Consider the following 20,050-nt stretch of genomic DNA (forward strand, 5'->3'; position numbering starts at 1 on the left):
GCTTTTCAACACTTTAAAGAGGCCTCGTGCTGCAGATTTACTTAATGCAACCTGTCTTTGATCTCTTGACTGCTGCTTCCATGAGCATTGATTGTGGATCCAAGTAAGGCAAAATCCTTGACAATTTCAACCTTTTCTCCATTGATCATGATGTTACCGATTGGTCTAGTTGTGAAGATTTTTGTCTTCTTGACAATGAGTTGTAATTCATTCTGAATGCTGCAATCCTTGATCTTCATTACTGTTTCACACTTTAGTCCTCAAAAACAAAACAAAACAAACTATTGGTATGAAGGCTTTTTAACTCACACCACCCCTACAAGACTAAGTAGAACTGCCTCTGTGGATTCCTCAGGTGGAGCAGCTGGTGCATCAAACTACTGGCCTTACAGTTAGTAAGTAGCTCAGCACACAACCCACTATACCATTAAATATCATACGTCTTTTGCAGCAGATTTGCAGACGTGAAACGCTGATTTTCTGACAGTTGATTCCATGGGCAATGATTGTAGATCCAAATAAAATAAAATCCTCAGCAACTTCACTCTGCCCTCCATTTACCATCCTGTTGCTTAATGGTCCAGTTGTTAGAATATTTGTTTGTTTTATGTTAAGATGTAATCCATATCGAAGACTATAATCTTCAATCCTTACCAGTAAGGGTTTCAAGTCCTCCTCGTTTTCAGCAGTAATGTTATGTATGTCATCTGCGTAGCACAAGTTGTTAATGAGCCTTCCTCTTCTCCTGATAAGGCATTATTCTTCATATAATCCAGCTTCTCATTGTTTGATCAGCATACACATTGAATTAAAACAACAACAGCCAAACTCACTGCCATCAAATTGATTCTAACTCATAGGCCAGGGTAGAACTGCCCCTGTGGGCTTCCAGGCTGTAACTCTTTACAGGCGTAGACAGCCCCCTCTTTCTTTGAGCGACCGCCAATGGTTTCACACTGCTGACGCGTGGCTCACAGCTGCACAGGCAATCACGACAGCACTGAGGCCCCTACAAATTGAGTGGGACGGTGAAAAGATACAAGCTTGACGCACTGATCCTGACTGGAAACCAGGCAGTTTCCCTTTCTTTGTTCACACTGCTCCCCTTTGGTCTATAAATGTGGCTGTTAGGTATAGCGGGGTTTCAGAAATTCTATGTACAACAGAATCAAACATGCCTGGTTCTCTGCCACCCTAGCACTAAGCCAGACTGGAGCCCAGCTTCCTCTTTTTTGTGATCAGAAACTTAACCAAGCATGATGTCTGTTCCCAGGGACTGGACTCTCCTACTAACGAGCCCACAGTCTGCAATGCGGAGACTCACCATCTACATTGCTAAGAAGCATTCTGTCTGTACTTCCTCCAAGACAGCGCTGGTCATTCTTCTGGCCGGCCTAGGTGTGCTCGCCCACACCATAAAAACTCAAAGGCTTCCTTATTCAGTGTCCAGGATTCCCATGCATATGAGGTGACTCAATGTAAGTGGGCTGGAGCCAGGGCAGCCTAGTCCTCAGTCCTCAAACTGACATCTTGACTTTTTAATACTTTTAACAAGTCCGTTTGCAAAAGATGTGTCTAGACATACGAGGGGTTCAAAAGGTTGTGGAAAATTTCCGTCATCTTTCAATTCCATCTTTCCACAAGCTTACTGAAGCCCCTTTGTACATGTTTACATGAACACAATAAGTGTTTTTGAAATTTCCATTCTTTGCAATGTTATCCATAATTTGGTGTGGTCCACACAGTTGCATGCTAATGCATAATCAATAAAACCCAGATAAACATCTTTCTGATATTCTCTGCTTTCAGCCAAAATCCATCTGACATCAGCAATGATGTCCTCATTTCATGTCCTCTTGAGTCCAGATTGAATTTGCTGCAATCAATATTTAATTATCTTAAGCAAAATTTGACTTGCAAGTGATATTGATGAAATTATTTGATATTGTCCTTATTCTGGTGAGTCACCTTTCTGTGGAATGGTACAAATATGAATCTCTTCTACTGGGCTGGCAAGAGATCTATCTGCCAAGTTTCCTGGCATTGATGAATAAAAAGAGGACTACTTTAATCTGAGGAGGGTCAGATATGGTAAAAATTATGGCAGGCAGAGACTAAGAACCAAGGAAGTCAAAGAAAAGTTATGTAATTTTAAGAATAACAATAATTCAAATATTAAAAGAATGCAAACAAATCTTACAAAACAGCAAACAAGTACTTTTCTACACCACTGACCTATACTTAGGAGATAAAAATTAACAAAGAACCTCAGAGACTCGTTTAAAAAGTAATATTATTTTAGAAAAAAGAAACCATTCCAAGTACTTTTTATAGTATAACCGATATTCCAAAATGAAGATATTTATCTATGTTATTATATATGATGGCTAGTAAGTGACAAAGAAAGAGAACTTCAAAACAGAAAGAGATACCAGACCGAGGAAACAGATGAACAGACACAGGAGTACGTGGGGAAAAGAGCAATGCAGACAGACAGACAGCACAGGAAAATTGGAAAGAATGACCAAACAGGAGTCTTTAGGAGCCTCTGCTTTTTGGCACACACTGCTGCTCACCTGGTCAAAAGATCCCAAAGTAAGTGGTAATCTCTGTAATATCTGCAGTTTAAATAGGTCCTTGTAATACACTGAATTAGTCCTTGTAATACTCCCATCTATCTATTTTTATTTGGAATGATCCATGGGGGTACAGTATACTAAGTTACAGGCTGCTAACTGAAGTTCAGCAGTTCAAACCCATAAGCCACACCACGGGAGAGAGATGAGGCTGTCTGTTCCTTTAAAGATACATAGTCTCTGAAATCCTAAGGACCAAGTTCTGTTCTGTCCTCTATCTATCAGGATCCTATAAGTTTTTTATAGATAAAATTGTATAGAATATATATATTTATAAATGAAAGGAAGAAGTCACTTGGACTTCTTGGAGGTTCTGTTTTACAATATACTTAAAAGGGAGATATTTTAGAGTTGAAGAAATACACCCCATCTTATTATGTGACATATGCAGAATAATGTGCCAACTTATAAGAACCCAAAGTCATTAGCTGGCTGGGTTAGAAGAAAAAGGCTTACTCAATTACTAATCTCTCTCATAAGTAAAAAACTGACTCTTAATCATTTTTAAGGGTAAATGTGGAAAAAAAAAGAGTTCTTTTAAAACTCCTCCATAGGATGAACTATCTGTAGGGAAAACAACGGGGCCAACAGTTCTGGGGGAACTTGGGATAGGGGGAGGTGAGGGTAAGGAAGCGGTGTTAACAAACCCAGGGACAAGGGAACAACAAGGGATCCAAGTTGATGGTGAGGCGGGAGTGGCAGGCCTGGTAGGGAATGATCCAGGGTAAGGTAACAAAGAGGTATAGCTGTAACCCAGGAGAGCACGGAGCATGATAGTGGGGCAGAAGGAAAGTCAAGGGAAATGGAGGAAAGAGCTAGGAGGCAAAGGGCATTTATAGAGGTCTAGACAAAGACAGGTACATATGCAAATATATATATGGGGATGGGGAAATAGATCTATGTGCCTATATTTATAGGTTTAGTATTAAGGTGGCAGAAGGACCTTGGGCCTGCACTCAAGCACTCCCTCAATGCATGAATACTTTCTTCTATTAAATTGGCATTCTATGACGCTCACCCTCCCGACACAACCGCTGAAGCCAAAGCAGGTGAACAAACAAATGTGGTGAAGAAAGCTGATGGTGCCCGGCTATCAAAAGAGATAGCGTCTGGGGTCTTAAAGGCTTGAAGACAAACAAGTGGCCATCTAGCTCAGAAGCAACAAAGCCCACATGGAAGAACACACCAGCCTGTGTGATCACGTGGTTTCAAAAGGATCAGTTATCAGGCATCAAAGAACAAAATATCTTATCATTGCGTGCATACCTCTATGATACAGTCGCCTAGGACAAACAGGTGCATAAGCAAATGTGAAGAAAGCTGATGGTGCCCAGCTATCAAAAGAGATAGTGTCTGGGGTCTTAAAGGCTTGAAGGTGAACAAGCGGCCATCTAGCTCAGAAACAACAAAGCCCACATGGAAGAAGCACACAAGCCTGAGTGATCATGAGGTGTCGAAGGAATCAGGTATCAGGCATCATCAGAAAAAAAAAAAATCTTACCATAGTGAATGAAAGGGTACGTGCAGAGTAGAGACCCAAAACCCAAAGCCCATTTGTCGACCACTGGAGATCCCCTCACAGAGGGGTCTAGGGGAGGAGATGAGTCAGTCAGGGTGCCATGTAGCACCAATGAAGAATACAGCTTTCCTCTAGTTCCTAAATGCTTCCTCCCCCCCAACTACCATGATCTGAATTCTACCTTGCAAGTCTGGATAGAGCAGAGGATGTACACTGGTGCAGATAGGAGCTGGAGGCACAGGGAATTCAGGGCAGATACCTTCAGGACTAGGGGTGTGAGGGGCAATACTGGGAGGGTAGAGGGTGAGTGGGTTGGAGAGAGGGAACCGATTACAAGGATCTACATGTGACCTCCTCCCTGGGGGACGGACAACAGAAAAGGGGGTGAAGGGAGACACAGGACAGGGCAAGATAGGACAAAATAATAATTTATAAATTATCAAGGATTTATGAGGGAGGGGGAGTGGGGAGGGAGGGGAATAAAGAGGACTTGATGCAAAGGGCTCAAGTGGAGAGCAAATGCTTTGAAAATGATGAGGGCAAAGAATGCACAGATGTGTTTTATACAATTGATGTATGTATGGATTATGATAAGAGTTGTATGAGCCCCTAATAAAATGTTTAAAAAAAAACTCCTCCATAGTTTATTAGCACAGTATTATTTCCTTTTCTTATTTTCAAAATAGGAAATCTTTTAACTTCTGGTTTAGAAGGCAATTTCGGATAATCAAAAAACATTTTAAAACCTTCATTTTAATGGAACAGCACCCCCTTTTGTGGCCTTTTAGGGTATTACCACTGACATGAAAAGGCAAATAATCTACCACTATTTTCAAGATGTCAAATCAAAATAAAATTTCAAGTTATTTTGCATTTCAAACCTTGCAGGCACATGCTATGTAATTTATTTGCCAATGAGTAAAATAATCTGAAGGCCAAGGGTGTTACTATCCAGTCTAAAAATCTTTTAAAATCGTTTCGTTCCAAACTCTGAGCTCACTGCTATTGTTGATTCTGACCATATAGGACAGGGTAGCCCTGGCCCTGTGGGTTTCTAAGGCTGTCACTCTTTATGGGAGGAGAAAATCTATTCTTTCTCCCATGGAATTGCTGGTGGTTTAAAACTGCTACCCTTACGGTTAGCAACCCAGAGAATGAGGGTGAAAATATGCACAGCATGTTGATGGTATCAGTGCAGTCACATTACACCCCAGGGTGATGACTGACAATGTTTTTCTTTTGAAGGGTTTTGTTTTTCTGTCTTTTGTTTGTTTGGTTTGGTTTTTCATTGGTTGGTTGCTGTTGTTGGTGTTACAGGGTTTTCTGTCATAATACAGCCACCAAAGTAAACCAGAGTTGCATAACCTGTGGACAAGCAGATGGATTCTCAATTCCTACTAACTCTGACCCTAATCCAAGAAGAGTTAGTTCTGATAACATGACCCTGTTCCATACTCACCTGCAGAAAAGGGACACTGAAGATAAGGGTGCTACAGCAAAGTGTGGTGAAGAAAGCAGATGGTGCCCGGCTATCAGCCATCTAAGTGAGGAGCCAACTAACTCCACATGGAAGAAGCACACAAACTTGTGTAATCTAAAGATGACAATAATAAAATCCAAAGATGACTTAGGGAAAAGTATCAGTGCTTAAATGTGAACCCCCAATTTGTAGAAGGCTATGGAAGACAATGGGAGTCCACAATCCATCTGCACACTATTGAATCAGATTAAGCCACTGTCAGATTCCCTCTAGCCACAAGGGGACTCAAACAGCTTTATTGTCAGATAGAGATCATTATAAACTTGACTATTCTGGATCGAACTTGATACTTGGTCAGTTGACCTCCCTCTTGACCCAAGCTAAATGTGTTCTAGGCTCCAGAATTTGCTTGTTCCATGACAAAAATTTCTTCCCTGGCTTTTATAATATTGATGGTCTTTTCTTTCTTACTCTTTATTTGTATTTTTATCTTTCTACTGTTATTTTATCCTTAGCACTTTGTTTTAGTTTTTTATTGTTTCTGTTTGGTTTCCCAGATTATGAAGCACAGGAGTAGATACAGAGAGACAATAATTTATGCAGTGGTTTATCGGGGATCTGGAATGGGGGTGCGAGGGGATTTAGGAAGCAAACAATGAATGTTGGAGAGTGGAGGGAACACTAGAACTGATGTGATGATATACATACAACTTATTTTTAAAATGATTTAACCGTGGAAGAGTTATTGTGTAGGGGGCATTGAGTTTATGTCAATGGTGGTAGAATAATTTGGAAAATGTTATTAATAACACAGTTGTACAACATAAAGTGTATAATCAATGGCACTGAATTATACAAGTCAGAATTGCAGAACTGGAGAATGTTCTGTTGTGTATATTTTTGCCACAATGAGAAAAAATAATGAGTACATGAATAACAATGAGTATAAGGAAGAAGAAAATGTTCTAGAATTTAGTATAGTGACAATTATACAACCCTTCTTGATGTGATTGAATTGTATGACGTGGATGAAGTGCTAATAAAACAATTTAAAAGAAGAAACTATACACAGCACAGGTTGCAACATTCCAACAAATTCTATATACACAATTCAGTAACACTGTTTACATCCTTCAAGATGTATATCCAGTCTTGCTATATTTTTCAAAATTATTCCATTATCATTAACATAAACTCCCTGTGCCCTAAATTTCTCATCTAACATGTTAAGAAGCTAGTATCAATTTGAACCTTGGAAACAGTATGCTGCGTGAGAGAAATCAATCACGAAAAGAAAAATACTGCATGACCTTATTATATAAAGTGACAAGAATAAGCACATAAATGGTATTGGTAAGTACCAAGGGCAAGAGGTCAGCTGTTGGAACCGAGAACAATGGGACGTCTGCTTTCTCAGCGATTACAGCCTTGGAGACCCTACGAGACCATTCGACACGGTCCTGTAGGGCTGCGATGAGTCCATATAAACACTTGTCATTCCTTTTCTATATTTCAAAAATTACCTTTCAGATAAAAATCCAGATGTTCCATTTCTTTTGGAAAATCAAAGTAGCTGGCAAACCTAGACCCATCTTCCTGCACAGGAATAATCCACTGCATTGAGCCCACTACTCCAAAGTTCCTCTGGACTACACGAATACATAGTATTTTTCAAATGCTTGGTGGCTTTACTCATTTAACACCTGCTTTCTACTCCGATTAAAGAGTTACATTCTCCGAAACCCACAGGGCAGTACTACCCAGTCCCATAGGGTCGTTATGAGTTACTATCAATTCTATGGCAGTGAGTTTAATTTTTTAGTCAACTCTTAGGGACATGTAAATTTGTGATGTCTGCTTTACCCATTGATCAGCCCATTAAGCCTTTTTTTTCATAGGTAATATAGAGAAAACTCTCAATCTATTCATATACATTCTAAATCAGTAAAGCTTTAGTAAATTATGGTACCATGAGATAACTGGGCTTCTCTCATTGGCACAGATGGCTAGTCACTCAACGAGCGGACTAAAGGTTGACAGCGTGAACCCCTCCAGAGGCGCCTTGGAAGAAGGGCAGGGAGATCTGTTTCAGAAGCACCAGAGTCTTGAAAACCCTGTGGGGCTTTGTCTACTGTGACACACATGGGGGTTGCCATGAGTCACAAAACGGATTTGTCAGCAACTAGCAGCAATATGAGCTCATTAGAAATCCACACACCAAAGACTCACCTACATTAACAATAGCGCCTCCCTGTTGCTGAATCATACTCTTCACGGCAGCTTTACATGTCAGCATGGAACCCAAGAGGTTTGTATGAAGCTGAGACAGCATATCTTCAGTATTTGTTCTTACCAAAAGGTTATCTCTGAATTTGAAAAAAAAAAAAAAAAAAACAGGATTTTTTTTTGTTGCAAAAATCACGTAACATTCTGCTAAAAGTAGTATAAGAAGTGCCTCATATGAGATTAAATGACTAGAATTAGTGTCCCATTTGGAATTTAGCTTGAAAGGAAATAAAATGAGAATGAGAAGCTATAAAAGCTCTACTTGGATGTCAGGGTCTTAGTACCTTTTACCTGGAATGGCAAATGCTCCTCACCGCTCAAAACCATGTAGATAAAACAGCATGAATGATCTGAATAATTGCCTCATTACATCTTAACAAGAAAGTCAAAATGCCATTAAGCCTTTTCACTGCTAAGTTCATCGTTAAAAACTATATCGGTTCAAAAGCATGGTGGACACTTGTTTTGTGTTTCTTTTAAACAATTTTATTAGCACATAATCCACATATTATCTAATAGTTTACTCATTGATGATTCCATTTGTATGAAGCTCTGAACCAGCAAAATTTACTTATGTTGACAAAAATGAGAATAGTGCCTACCTTTCAGAATACATTTTGAGATCTAGCCTAAAGCATAATCCTGTCAGTGGTAGTATAACATCAATATGCCTATAGAGACGGGCAGTTAATGTGTCATTAATATTTAGGCAGCAGTTACTAATGGAAAAGATGAAGTCGACGGTGCTTTTCGACAACGTTCTGCAGTCTGAATGCAAACGTTCAGGAATACCACCTTGGTGATATGGACTACAATGGAGATCACATGATGGAGTTATGTAATATCAACAACCTATTCATCGAAGTGTCTTTTTTTTTTTTTTTTTACAAAATAAAGTCACTATACACATGGACCTTGCCAGGAATACAAAGGCAACATATCAACTACATATGTGGAAAGAGATGATTGAGAAACTCGATAACATCAGTCAGAACACAGCTGATAGCAGGGCAAATCACCAAGTGCTCATGTGTAAACTCAAACTGAGGCTGAAAAAACTAAACCAAGTCCACAGCATCTGCCTCAAGGAGATGTGCAACTGATCAAGTACTAAGGATGTAACAAGCTATGGAGGACATCAAGGCATCACACATGAAGAAAATAAAAGGTATTAAAAGGACAGGAAAAGAGAAAGCACCAAAATGGATGTCAGAGGAGACTATGGCTCTTGCTCTTGACAACAGAGTAGCTATGGAATGGAAGACATTAAATACATGATAAGGGAAAACAGGTAAGGGTATTTGAAAAGTCAAAGTATTATAATGAAATATATAAAATATATTCAAGAACCCAAAGGGAAAAAATCATTTAGTATTTCTCAAGCTGAAAGAATGGCACAAAAAAAATCAAGCCTCGAGTTGAACTGCTGAAGGATTCTATGGACAAAATATTGAGTAACAGAGGAATTTCAAGAGAAGGAATATGGGGGACGGAAAGGGCGAGAAGAAAAGCACTGAGCTCAACTGTTGACAGACAATAACTTAGGTGAAACGAAGATAATAGTCCATAAGAAGGAGAAGAAAAATCAAGAAGCAAGCAGGTGAAGAGTTCACTATTGGGGGTTGATACGCGATTTAATAAATACAAACAGGGATGGCCTGATTTGCAATTAAAACTATTATTAAAAGAATGATAAAAATACAAAGTTGCTGTATCAACCATTTCAGGAAGCATTCACCTGTAGGCAAAATACTGCAAAGAATAGTCATTCCAGAACACTTGTGTAAGTGCTCATGTAGAACCTGTACACAGACCAAGAGCCAGGTATTTGAAAAGAAAAGGAGAGACTGCATGATTTCAAATTAGGAAAGGTGTGTCTAAGGGTTGTATCATTTTACTATATTCACTCAAACTGCATTCTGAGCAAATAATTCCAGAAATTAGGCATTGGGCAAATCTGCTACAAAAGAACTCTTTAAAAAGTTAAAAAGATGTCACTTTTTTAAACAGGTAGGGGAATTTAAGTATACCTGATCCCAGGCTATTTTCAACTCCTTCATCTGTGTAGTACAGGCAGACAAAACCAAAACCAAACTCATTTCCATCGAGTTGCAACTGAGTTGAAGCAACCCTCTATCACAAAGTAGAACTGTCCTGAGGTTTCTGAGACTTTAACTCTTTTCAGGAGTAAAAAGCCTCATCTAACTCCTGAGGAGCAGCCAGTGGTTTCCAACTGCTTACCTTTCATTTAGCAGCTGAATGAGTTATGCCTACACTACAAGGGCTCCTTATAATTAGATAATGAATAAGGAATACTGAATAAGAATTGATGCCTTTGAGTTATGGTGTTGGTGAAGAATACTGAATATGCAATTAACTGGCAGGAACATGAAGTAATCTGTCTTGTAGGATTTACAGCCAGAATGCTCTTTAGAAAGGAGGTCGGTAAGACTTTGTTTCATGTTCTTTGGACATGTTATCCTGACAGACTACTCCCTTGGAGAAAGACATGTTGGGCAAAATAGACATTTTCTTCTAATGAGAAGTAAATAGTTTATTTTTGAATATTAATTCACACTAATCAAATACACATTAGTACTTAAATTGGTGACCAACCTGTTAATCCCTGCTGCATTAACCAAGAAATTAACTCGACCTAAATGTTTCTCCATCTCTTCAAAGGTATTTTGAACATCATGTTCTTTGGAAACATCACAGCTAAATGCCAAATGATCACCTACACAAAGTTAGAATAGAATTATTTATAAGTTATTACTAGAATCAATAACTTAAATCATTTCCATTTGTTAAGCATATGGAGGCATACCAAAAGAAAAAGGAATGTTTTTTCAAAGCTATGTATTTAAATTTTTTTACAAAACAACCTTATTACCTTCAAAGTACTCTCCATTACTCTTAATACATTTGTCAAACCTGCCATTCCCTTTTTGGAAACATTTTTCAAACTCATCTGTTTGGATGGCTGACAGCACCTCCCTCATTTTTCTTCTTCACCTCTTCTATGTCATCAAATCAGTCTTTTCATGTCCCTTTCCATTTTCAGAAACAAAAAGACGTCACACGGAGAGAGATCAGGTGAGTAAGGCATGTAGTACAAGAGAGGTGTGCTGTTTTTTGCCAAAAACAGGTGCACTGCAATGGCAGCATGAGCAGGTGCATTGTCGTGGTGGCAAAACTTGTCCCCTGTCTGTAACTAGTTAGGCATTTTTGTTGCACACTGTAATGCAGTCTTTTCAGAACCTCTAAATAGAAAGTTTGATTAACAGTCTTAGTGCTATGACCTCCAAATGCACTATTCCCATCACATCAAAAAAGCAAATGAGTATCTTCACCTTTGATTTCACTTGACAAGTTTTTTTTTTTGGGGGGGGGGGTGAGGTGGCAATGGTGTCTTCCACTAGCTTGATTGATGTTTCCTTTCACAGTCATAAGAATAGCACCATGTCTTGTCACCAGTAATGACCTTGGGGAAAAGGTCTGGGTCAATTCTGAGCTGTTCTTTCAAAGCTTTTGCTGGTAAGTCAGGCATAAATTTTGCAGTAATCCTTCTCATTCCCAAATCTTCCATTAAAGTTCAATGAACCGAGCTCCAAGATAGTCCAGATAACTTGTCAATCTCTTCAAAGTCTTGGAGCTCAGTGCACAAATGTAGTCAACATTTTCTTCTGATCAGGAAGTTGATGGACATCCAGAATGAAGTTTGTCATCAATCGACATTTCACCTTTTTTGAAAGGAGAAAACCTCGTACACTTGACTTTTTCTCATAGTCCTGTCCTAGAAAGGTATGTTCAACATCACAAGTCTCTAAGGCAATTTTCCCGAGCAGGAAACAAAATTTCACAGCCACACTTCATTCTCTTAAATTGGCCATCCCAGAAAACAAAGTTCAAGCAAAACTGCTTTCATGAAAAAAATCACTGTGACCAGAGAGAATCTTCCCTGGTGATGCCACTGTGTGCACTTACCCAGAGCAAGTTGCTTGATGCTTGCCTAGAGGGAAAAATGCATACTACAAAAGCTCCACCCAGCAGAGCTTTTTTTCCATTTTTTTGGGGGGGAGTGCCCCCTCATATATGCTATGTTATGTTAGTCTAAACCCTGGAGATAAAAGATGAGTAATTCCTAGGTTCCTGTTCTGATGAAAATCAGTTTAAGCAAACTGGGATGGCCAGAAGAGGAATTATTACAAAAAGTTAATCTTGAAGATTTTCAACTTAAAATACTTTCATAATGCATTGCAAGAAGTATTTCACACTAACCTCATTTTACCCGTCTTTTTTCTTTCCTTAGAATAACGCAATAGCAGTACAACCAACAACATCCTTTCACCCAAATGCTTCTTAGTCTACTACGTATTTTTGCCATTTACAGTGGCAATATTCTTCCAAGTAAACAATTCAGCTAAAATGAATCATACAAAACTAATTATAATGCTTCTTTGAAAGGTTATGGCTATAAAACATATCCCAAGACCTCTAATTTTCCAGATGCCTTCCTGGTAGCAAATGAGGTACATTTGTCCGTTCCAGTAACTAAACAAATAGAAGCGTCTTGGAACTTTTCAAATGTCCTATTTCTCCCGCCATTCAGAAAGACATATATTAGTAAAATATACTAAAGTGATTAATCCATTGTTAATGAACAGGGGGAGGGGGGAGTCTGTTAAGTGTAATGAAAAGGAGTTTTGCGGAACAGTTTTTATTTGCAAAATCCATCAAAACAATGTAAAAAACTTTAAAATTAAGTATGAAATGGGCTAAAGCCGGTCCAGTGTACCGTAAACTTGGCTGGTACTGAAAAGGATTTCTCGTTGAAACACTGATTTGTGTATCCGCTCAAGGGCAGGAAGAGCCCTTGGCAAAACTGATGTGGACCGTTTTTTTTTTTTCGTTGGTGACCCCTACCTTTCCAGCCTGAACTTGTCCTGGGTCTAACCTGTCTCCTGACTGAAGTGCCTCCGCCTATCAGATGTCAGCCCGGCTTCAGGGAAGTGAGCACACATGAAAGGGCCTCCAAGACTTCAAGGGAGCGAACCCCAGTGCTCAGTCCTGGGCCACTGACTGGAGAGGTGATGAGGTGACAGGAGGGGCCCTGCTGGATGGGACGGGCTCGTTAACGGGCGAGGTGCAAGCCGCTCGGAGAGCCTCAGAGGTCCTTGCTAAATCTTTGGGCCAAGCCTGCCAGTTTTAGACAGAAAGACTAAGGGAGCTGGTCGCAGCCACGCAAACCGACAACTCCCGTCTGATACCTACCGCCAAGGTCCCCAGCAGTGGCTTTGGCCACTTCCATATTCCTGGCAATAATCGCCAGTCGGTAGCCTTTCTGGGCCAGTAACTGGGCCACCGCTCTGCCAATGCCCCGGGAGCCTCCAAAAATGGCACAGACTTTGTCCATTTTGGACTACGAAATCACAAGCTCGGAAAACAGAGAGCTGGCGTGGCAGCCCCCTAGGTACCCCGAACTTTAAGCACTGCGGCCCTGGAGGAGAAACCACCGCCGGGCGCCGCGGGACTCCGGCAACGGAGGTGGGAGTAAAGCGAGGCGTAGGGGGCGAAACCCCTCGCCGACGTCACCGCGTACGCACTCCCGGGCGTCCACTCCCAGAAGACGCGGGCGAGAAACGGTCAGTTGACCAATGGGTGGCTTGAAAGGGACCGCGCTGTATGCTGGGACTTGTAGTCTTGACGTAAGGTGGAGGCGTGGGCATGCTGGGAAATGCAGTCTGTGTGGGGCGTTGAGCATAGCACTCTAGTCACTGGCCCACGCTAACTAAGATTTAGGAAGTAGTGCTTCCATCTTGGTCTTTCTGCTCCTTTCAAGATTTATGACCTCAGAATTGCACTGGGGCAGTGGTAACCTGTTCTATAGGGTCGATAAGAGTTGGATTCGAAATCACCAGCTGGCTGCGGCAGAAAGATCTGGCATTTTACTCCAGTTAATTAACAGTCTCGGAAACCCACGGTGGCAGTTTTACTCTGTTTTGGAGGTTTGTATGAGTCAGAATCGACTCGATAGCAGTGACTTTGTTGGCGGGTTTGTGGGGTGGCCAGATAGGGCATTGTCTTCCTCTATGCCAAGGTGCCCCTGCAGGAGATGGCTGCAGAGAATGAGGCGAGCCTAGCCAGCCATGAGGCTGGAGTGCAGGCTTACATTCAGGCTCCCAGCTAGGAAGGGGTGGCACACCTGGGTGGGCTGGATTTGCCCATCTAGGCCAGGTGAATTTGATTAAGCCAATGGAGTCGACCAGTGCCCCATGCCTACCTGTGGGGCCCCCGGAAGACCAGAAGTTTTCTCTAGAGGGGGCTCTCCCAGCGCTCCCACACTCAGTTCAGCCATGCAGCCTGGCTCTGGCTTGTGTTCCATTTACTGTAAAACCTGAAACTGCTTCTATCCTCTATAAACTCACTGGGATCACAAGCTAGGCTGCCGTGTGAATTCTTTCTTCCCAAAGCCAAGGACAAAGGTCTATGTTTCCCAAGAGAGAGACCTAACGGGTCTTTTCGCTTGGTTTGGTTGATGTGTTAGACTGTTAGTGGGAAAGTGGAATTATCACCTTCGCGAGAGCCCAGATTCCCCACGATTCGAAGTGGGAAAATCGGAGCTCCAGTACCTGGCTTCCATCTAGGTCTTGGATTTGTATGAAAACTTGATGTCCAACCAGTTGTAAAAGTATGAGTAAAACCTACCTACCACCCCTAAGATGCAGCAGACTGGACTTAACCCCTGCAGGTCCTTACCTTTCCTCTCAAAGGAGGAATCAAAGGATGTTGCAAAGACGAACTTCCTGTTGAAAATAGAACCCTTACCACAGGAGTCCAATACATAATTGAAAGAGGGAATGGTCGTCAAGAATTATACAAGTATAGGCTGCTGCAAATAAAAATTGGGTTCCTGAAATGCTCTGAGAATTAATTAGCTAAAATTGAGCATTTACTACACAGGAAGAATTTTATAAAAGGAAAAACAAATCATTTTCCTTTTTTCAAAAATCATTTTATTGGGAGTTCCTACAGCTCTTACAACATTTCATACATCAATTGAATCAAGCATATTTGTACATATGTTGCCATCATCATTTTCTAAACACTTATTTTTTTATTTGAGTGCTTGGTATCAGCTCCTAGTATTTCTTGATTCAACACTTTTGCATTCACTACCGGAGCCCTGGTGGCTAGTGGGCAAGATGTTGGGCTGTAGTTTAGAAATCACCAGCCCCTCTGGGGGAGAAAAACGCAGCTTTCTGCCCCTTTAAAGATTTACCACCTCAGAAATGCACACAGGCAGCGCTACGCTATTCAGTAGGATCCGTGAGAGGTGGAGTTGACTCAACGACAGTGAATGAAATATTCAGAAATGTAGAAACCTGATCCTTATCATTAAAAACCACTGACCAGCTATAAATTTGTCTACAACTTTCTCCATTATTGTGGCTTTCGTGTTCGCGGAATGCTGGAAGCTGTACGCTAGTATTTCGCAGGCTCCGGGCTCATTTAAGGTGAACAGACGGTAAAGGAGCTTCCAGACTAGGAAGAAAGATCTGGCAAACTACTTTTTAAAAATCAGCCAATAACAATGTCATGGGACATAATATAATATTATCTGATACAGCCCCCGAAGATGGCAGCACATAAAATACACAGTGGTAACAATGGGCACAAGCATGCCAGTCAGTGATCATGAAGATGGCACGGGGTGGAGCAGTGTCTTGTTCTGTTGTTCATGGGGCTGCCACCAGCTGGAGCTGAGTGAATGACAACTAATGATATTAATATAAAAACAACAACATGGAGACCACAAAGTTAATACACATGAAACAATAGTGACTCATTGAAAATCATAGTTAATAAAGTGAAAGACAAGAAGCCAGAGGAAACAAAGACCAATGAAGAGTGGTGAAGGGTGGCTTTGAGGGCTGGGTGAGATTTGAGTAAAAATAGAAGAGCAAAAATTATAAGTAAATGGAATGGCATTTTAAATATACAATTATTCTACATAGATCCAAAGGAATTTGAAATAGATCATAAAACTACTTGATCACGTAATCTTCAAAGGAAAATAAGACTGAATTCATTAGAGGCTGGGTTTATTCGAGAAGCAAAACCAGTGTTGCATATGTTTGTATATGGACAGATCCAAGCCCACAGGACAGATGTTAGGGTGCAGGCCTCTCCTAAATGTAGCTCTGAGGGATAGTGAACTCAAGATCTATGGGAAGACAGCAGGCTGGTGGATGCAGAAGCAGAGTAGAATGCAGGCCACTGACGAATCCCAGTATAGTAGACAATATGGCAGGCCATTGGCTCAAGTTTAAAAGAACCATAAGTAGATGAGCCAGGTGCAGGATTCAGGCCCAGCTAAAAGCAAGCAAGCTTTCCCAGAGTGTCCACTCATATTGCCCAAAGGCAATTATTGCACTAGGGCTGTGACCCGAATGAGAGTATTACAGTCAACCCAAATCCTAGCCTTTTATGGAGACTTACAACTGATTGGTTGTAATTACATTGTATTAGATCCTGTCATAGGAGATTACTGAGAATTCTGATCTAGTCAAGTGACACAAAACCTTAACTATCACAACCAGCCGATTTCCCAAGGTCAAAACAATAAATAAAGTGAGCTGCAAGATAATACAAATGTCTAATAAGAAAAACTTAAATCCTCTTACCATATTTATTTAACCTACGTGCTGAGCAAATACCCAAGAAGCTGAGTGAGGTGAAGAAGAGTGCAGCATCAGGCCTGGAGGAAGGTTTATCAATAACCTGCAAAGTGCAGGGAACATAATCTTTCTTGTGCAAAGTAAGGAGCATTGAAGTACTTGCTGATAAAGAGCAAGGGCTACAGCCTTCAGTATGGATTGTCAAACCCAAATCCTCACGACTAGACCAATATATAACATTGTGATGAATGCAGAAGAGACTGAAGTTGTCAAGGATTTCCTTTTGCTTGGATCAATACTCATGGAAGCAGCAGTCAAGAAATCCAATGACATAGTGTACTGGGCAAATATGCTGCAAAAGACCTCTTTAATGTGTTGAAAAACAAAGATACTACTTTGAGGACTAAAGATTATGATGTGCCTGACTCAAGCCGTCATGGTTTTAATCATCTGATATGCCTGTGAAAGTGGGAAAACTGAGTAAAGAAGACCTAGGAAAACTCGATGCATTTGCATGTAGTGCTAGCAAGAATACTGAAAGCACCGTAGACTGTCAGAAGAGCAAGCAAATCTGTTTTCGAAGAAGAACCGCCAGAATGTTCCTTAGAAACAATGAAGCCAAGACTTCGTCTCATACTTAGAACATGCTATCAGGAGAGACCACTCCTGGAAAAAGACAGCCCTCATTGTAAAATAGAAGGGGAGGGGGTCAAGGAAGACCCCAGAAGAGATGGAGGGACACAGCAATGCAAGAATAGGCTCAAACATAACCATTAGGACTGGGTAATGTTTCATTCTGTTGTACACAGAGTCGCTCTGAGTCTCAGCTGACTAACAGTAACAAAAGAGTCACTCAATGCTTAGGAAGAGGTGATTGGATGATTCCAATTTACTAGTCGCCAAAGCATAAAAGAAATACACACGCGCACACACACAACATTGCCATTGGGTTGATCCCAACTTATGGTGCCCCATAAGGTTGCCAAGGCTGTAAATCTTTTTGAAACATTATCTTGGGTTGGTTCGAACCTGCAACCCTTTGGTTAGCAGCTGAGCAACTAACCAGTATCTCACCACAATTTCTAAAATAGCCAAGGAAACCTAATCAGTCCCAAGCAGTACTTTCTGTTGGAAATAAACATACTGTTTGTGCAGTAGAGATGCTTGTGCAATGTTCCTTCCATGAATTCGCATGAAGGCAGCGAAAGCGACATAATGGAAGAGTCTTCATGAAGAAAAGTATGGTCAGTCTAATTGTTTACCCTCTGCTACTGTAAGCAAAAGACACAACACCTGATTGCACTTTACTAAAAGCAAATACAATCGAAAGTTACACGTTATAAGCAAATGTTCAGATAAAAGAATGAATCCTTTGTAGACCTGAAACAACGAGGCAACAAGCCTAATTACAAGAGAGTTAGAATGATGTGAATTACACCTGGCTTTAAAGCCAGCTGCAGGCATTAAACATGGAAATATTTTAGAACTTTAACCCCAGAAGAAGACAAAAAAAAAGATAAAAGCAGCATTTAAGAACAGCTAGCCCAATTCTACCTTACAAATCCGGCTAGACCAGAGGATGTACACTGGTGCAGGTAGGAACTGGAAACACAGGGAACCCAGGACAGATGATCCCTTCAGGACCAGTGCTGAGAGTAGCGATACTGGGAGCGTGGAGGGAAGATGGGGTAGAAAGGGAACCGATTACAAGGATCTACATATAATCTCCTCCCTGGGGGATGGACAACAGAAACGTGGGTGAAGGGAGATGTCAGAAAGTGTAACCACTACACAAACAGGGCTACTCAATTACATAGAAAAAGGAGAGTTTTTTTGGGGGGGGGCTTTGGGGAGAAGGTTGTCTGTTTGTGTTTTTTTCCTAAGAACTGTTATTTCAGCAAACTAACTCACTGCAGTCAATTCCATTGTGACTCATAGCAACCCTATAGGACAGAGTCGAACTGCCTCAGAGGGTTTGAGACTGTAATTCTTTACCAGAGTGGGCTCATCTTTTTCACAAGGAAAAAGCATGCTTCAAAGTTCCATTTCATCATTAATCTGAGTGGAAGTTCCAATCAAAATTCTCAAACCTTCTTACTCTGTATGCACAGTAAATGGCTACGTGGGGTTTTCTCTTTCCTACGGACTTTAAACCCCAAGGCTACTATTTATTTGTGTCTCTTACTCCCTCTTCATACAATCTCACTTCTATTCCGCGTGAGAATACCTCCATCACAACCTCTCAGCCAATAGCTGGAAGGGTTAGTGGTGTGGGAAATTCCTTCCTAACCCCAAGATAGAGAAATGAGGGTCTGTAAATTAAATCGAGTCTTTGTAGCCCAGCAGTACATTGAGAGAGCTGAATAGATAGCCCACCATTAGTCTTTTTTTCTTACAAAATATATCACTTTTGTGATCCTATTTTCACCCCACATTCTCTGTACACAGTAGTGAAGCTCCCTGTTTCAAGAATCAAAGGTAGTCATCTCCACAGGCACGAGGACCAAGAGAGCGATTTTAACTATACCCGTTTTTAATTTTTTCTATTACAAATAAAATACCATTTAATTGTGCTCTTTTTTTTTTCAAAAACAGAAAAAGAAAATCGTTTTCAAAGCAGATAAAAATTTGTTGAAAATATTGTGCACTTCCAATAGAGGGATTGTCTGGCATGTGAATTATATCTCAGGAAACCAGTTTTAAAAAGATTGATTGAAAATTCATTGCTCAGTTATATGAAGCTTGAAGCCGGAACTAATTGTACCTTTCACAGATGTTTTATCAACTTTTATAATACACACAAATCCTAATACAAAATAATTGTATAAGCAATTCACTATTTATTAAAAAATGCTCCTTACCTATACATAGAGCCTACACATTAAAAACCCATTACCATAAAGTTGATTCCAACATATATCTATATAGAGTTTCCAAGACTGTAAATGTTTTCAGCAGAAGAGTTGATGGGTTAGAACCAGACTTTGCAGTTAGCAGCCCAACCCCTAACTCCCAGCGCCCCCGGGCTCCTGGCCCGCAGTCGTCAGCTCCAGCTCTACCCACCGGCGTTTCGTTTGAGCCCACTGTTGCAACCAACCCACCTCACTGAGCAGTCTCCCTCTGCTTCATTGACCCTCTATTTTATCAAGCAAGGGTGTCCTTTTCCAGGGACTGGTCCCTTCTGACAATCTGTCCAAAGTACACATCGGCAAATCTGTAACTAAACTCTTATCTTCCTAGCCAGCACACCCTCTCCCGGGGCACTTGGGGCGGTAATGTAAAATCTGCATCACCTGTGCTGCAACTGGCTCACCTACTTTATTAATAAAGGACAGCCTCCTATTTCAAGAAGAAAAACGAGAAAGCTTCCAGATACAACATTTCTGTGAAGAAAAATCAGTGGTGTTTGCTTATGGACACTCTTCTGCTTGATCTTTTTGGGCAATCG

General features: G+C 40.8%; 1 protein-coding gene across 1 annotated transcript in view; it reads right to left on the reverse strand.

Moving 5' to 3' along the window:
• The window catches only part of CBR4 (carbonyl reductase 4), a 32,119-nt gene extending 18,630 nt beyond the window's left edge, over positions 1–13,489 (reverse strand). The window contains exons 1-3 of the mRNA XM_075564244.1: positions 13,196–13,489; positions 10,538–10,658; positions 7,865–8,001 (exon numbers count right to left, since the gene is read on the reverse strand). Of these exons, the coding sequence (XP_075420359.1) occupies positions 7,865–8,001; positions 10,538–10,658; positions 13,196–13,337 (400 nt within the window). The 5' untranslated portion in view covers positions 13,338–13,489. The remainder of the gene's footprint in view (positions 1–7,864; positions 8,002–10,537; positions 10,659–13,195) is intronic.
• Positions 13,490–20,050: the final 6,561 nt, after the last annotated feature.

Source organism: Tenrec ecaudatus, chromosome 12 (assembly GCF_050624435.1).
Source record: "Tenrec ecaudatus isolate mTenEca1 chromosome 12, mTenEca1.hap1, whole genome shotgun sequence".
NCBI classification, from domain to species: domain Eukaryota; kingdom Metazoa; phylum Chordata; class Mammalia; order Afrosoricida; family Tenrecidae; genus Tenrec; species Tenrec ecaudatus.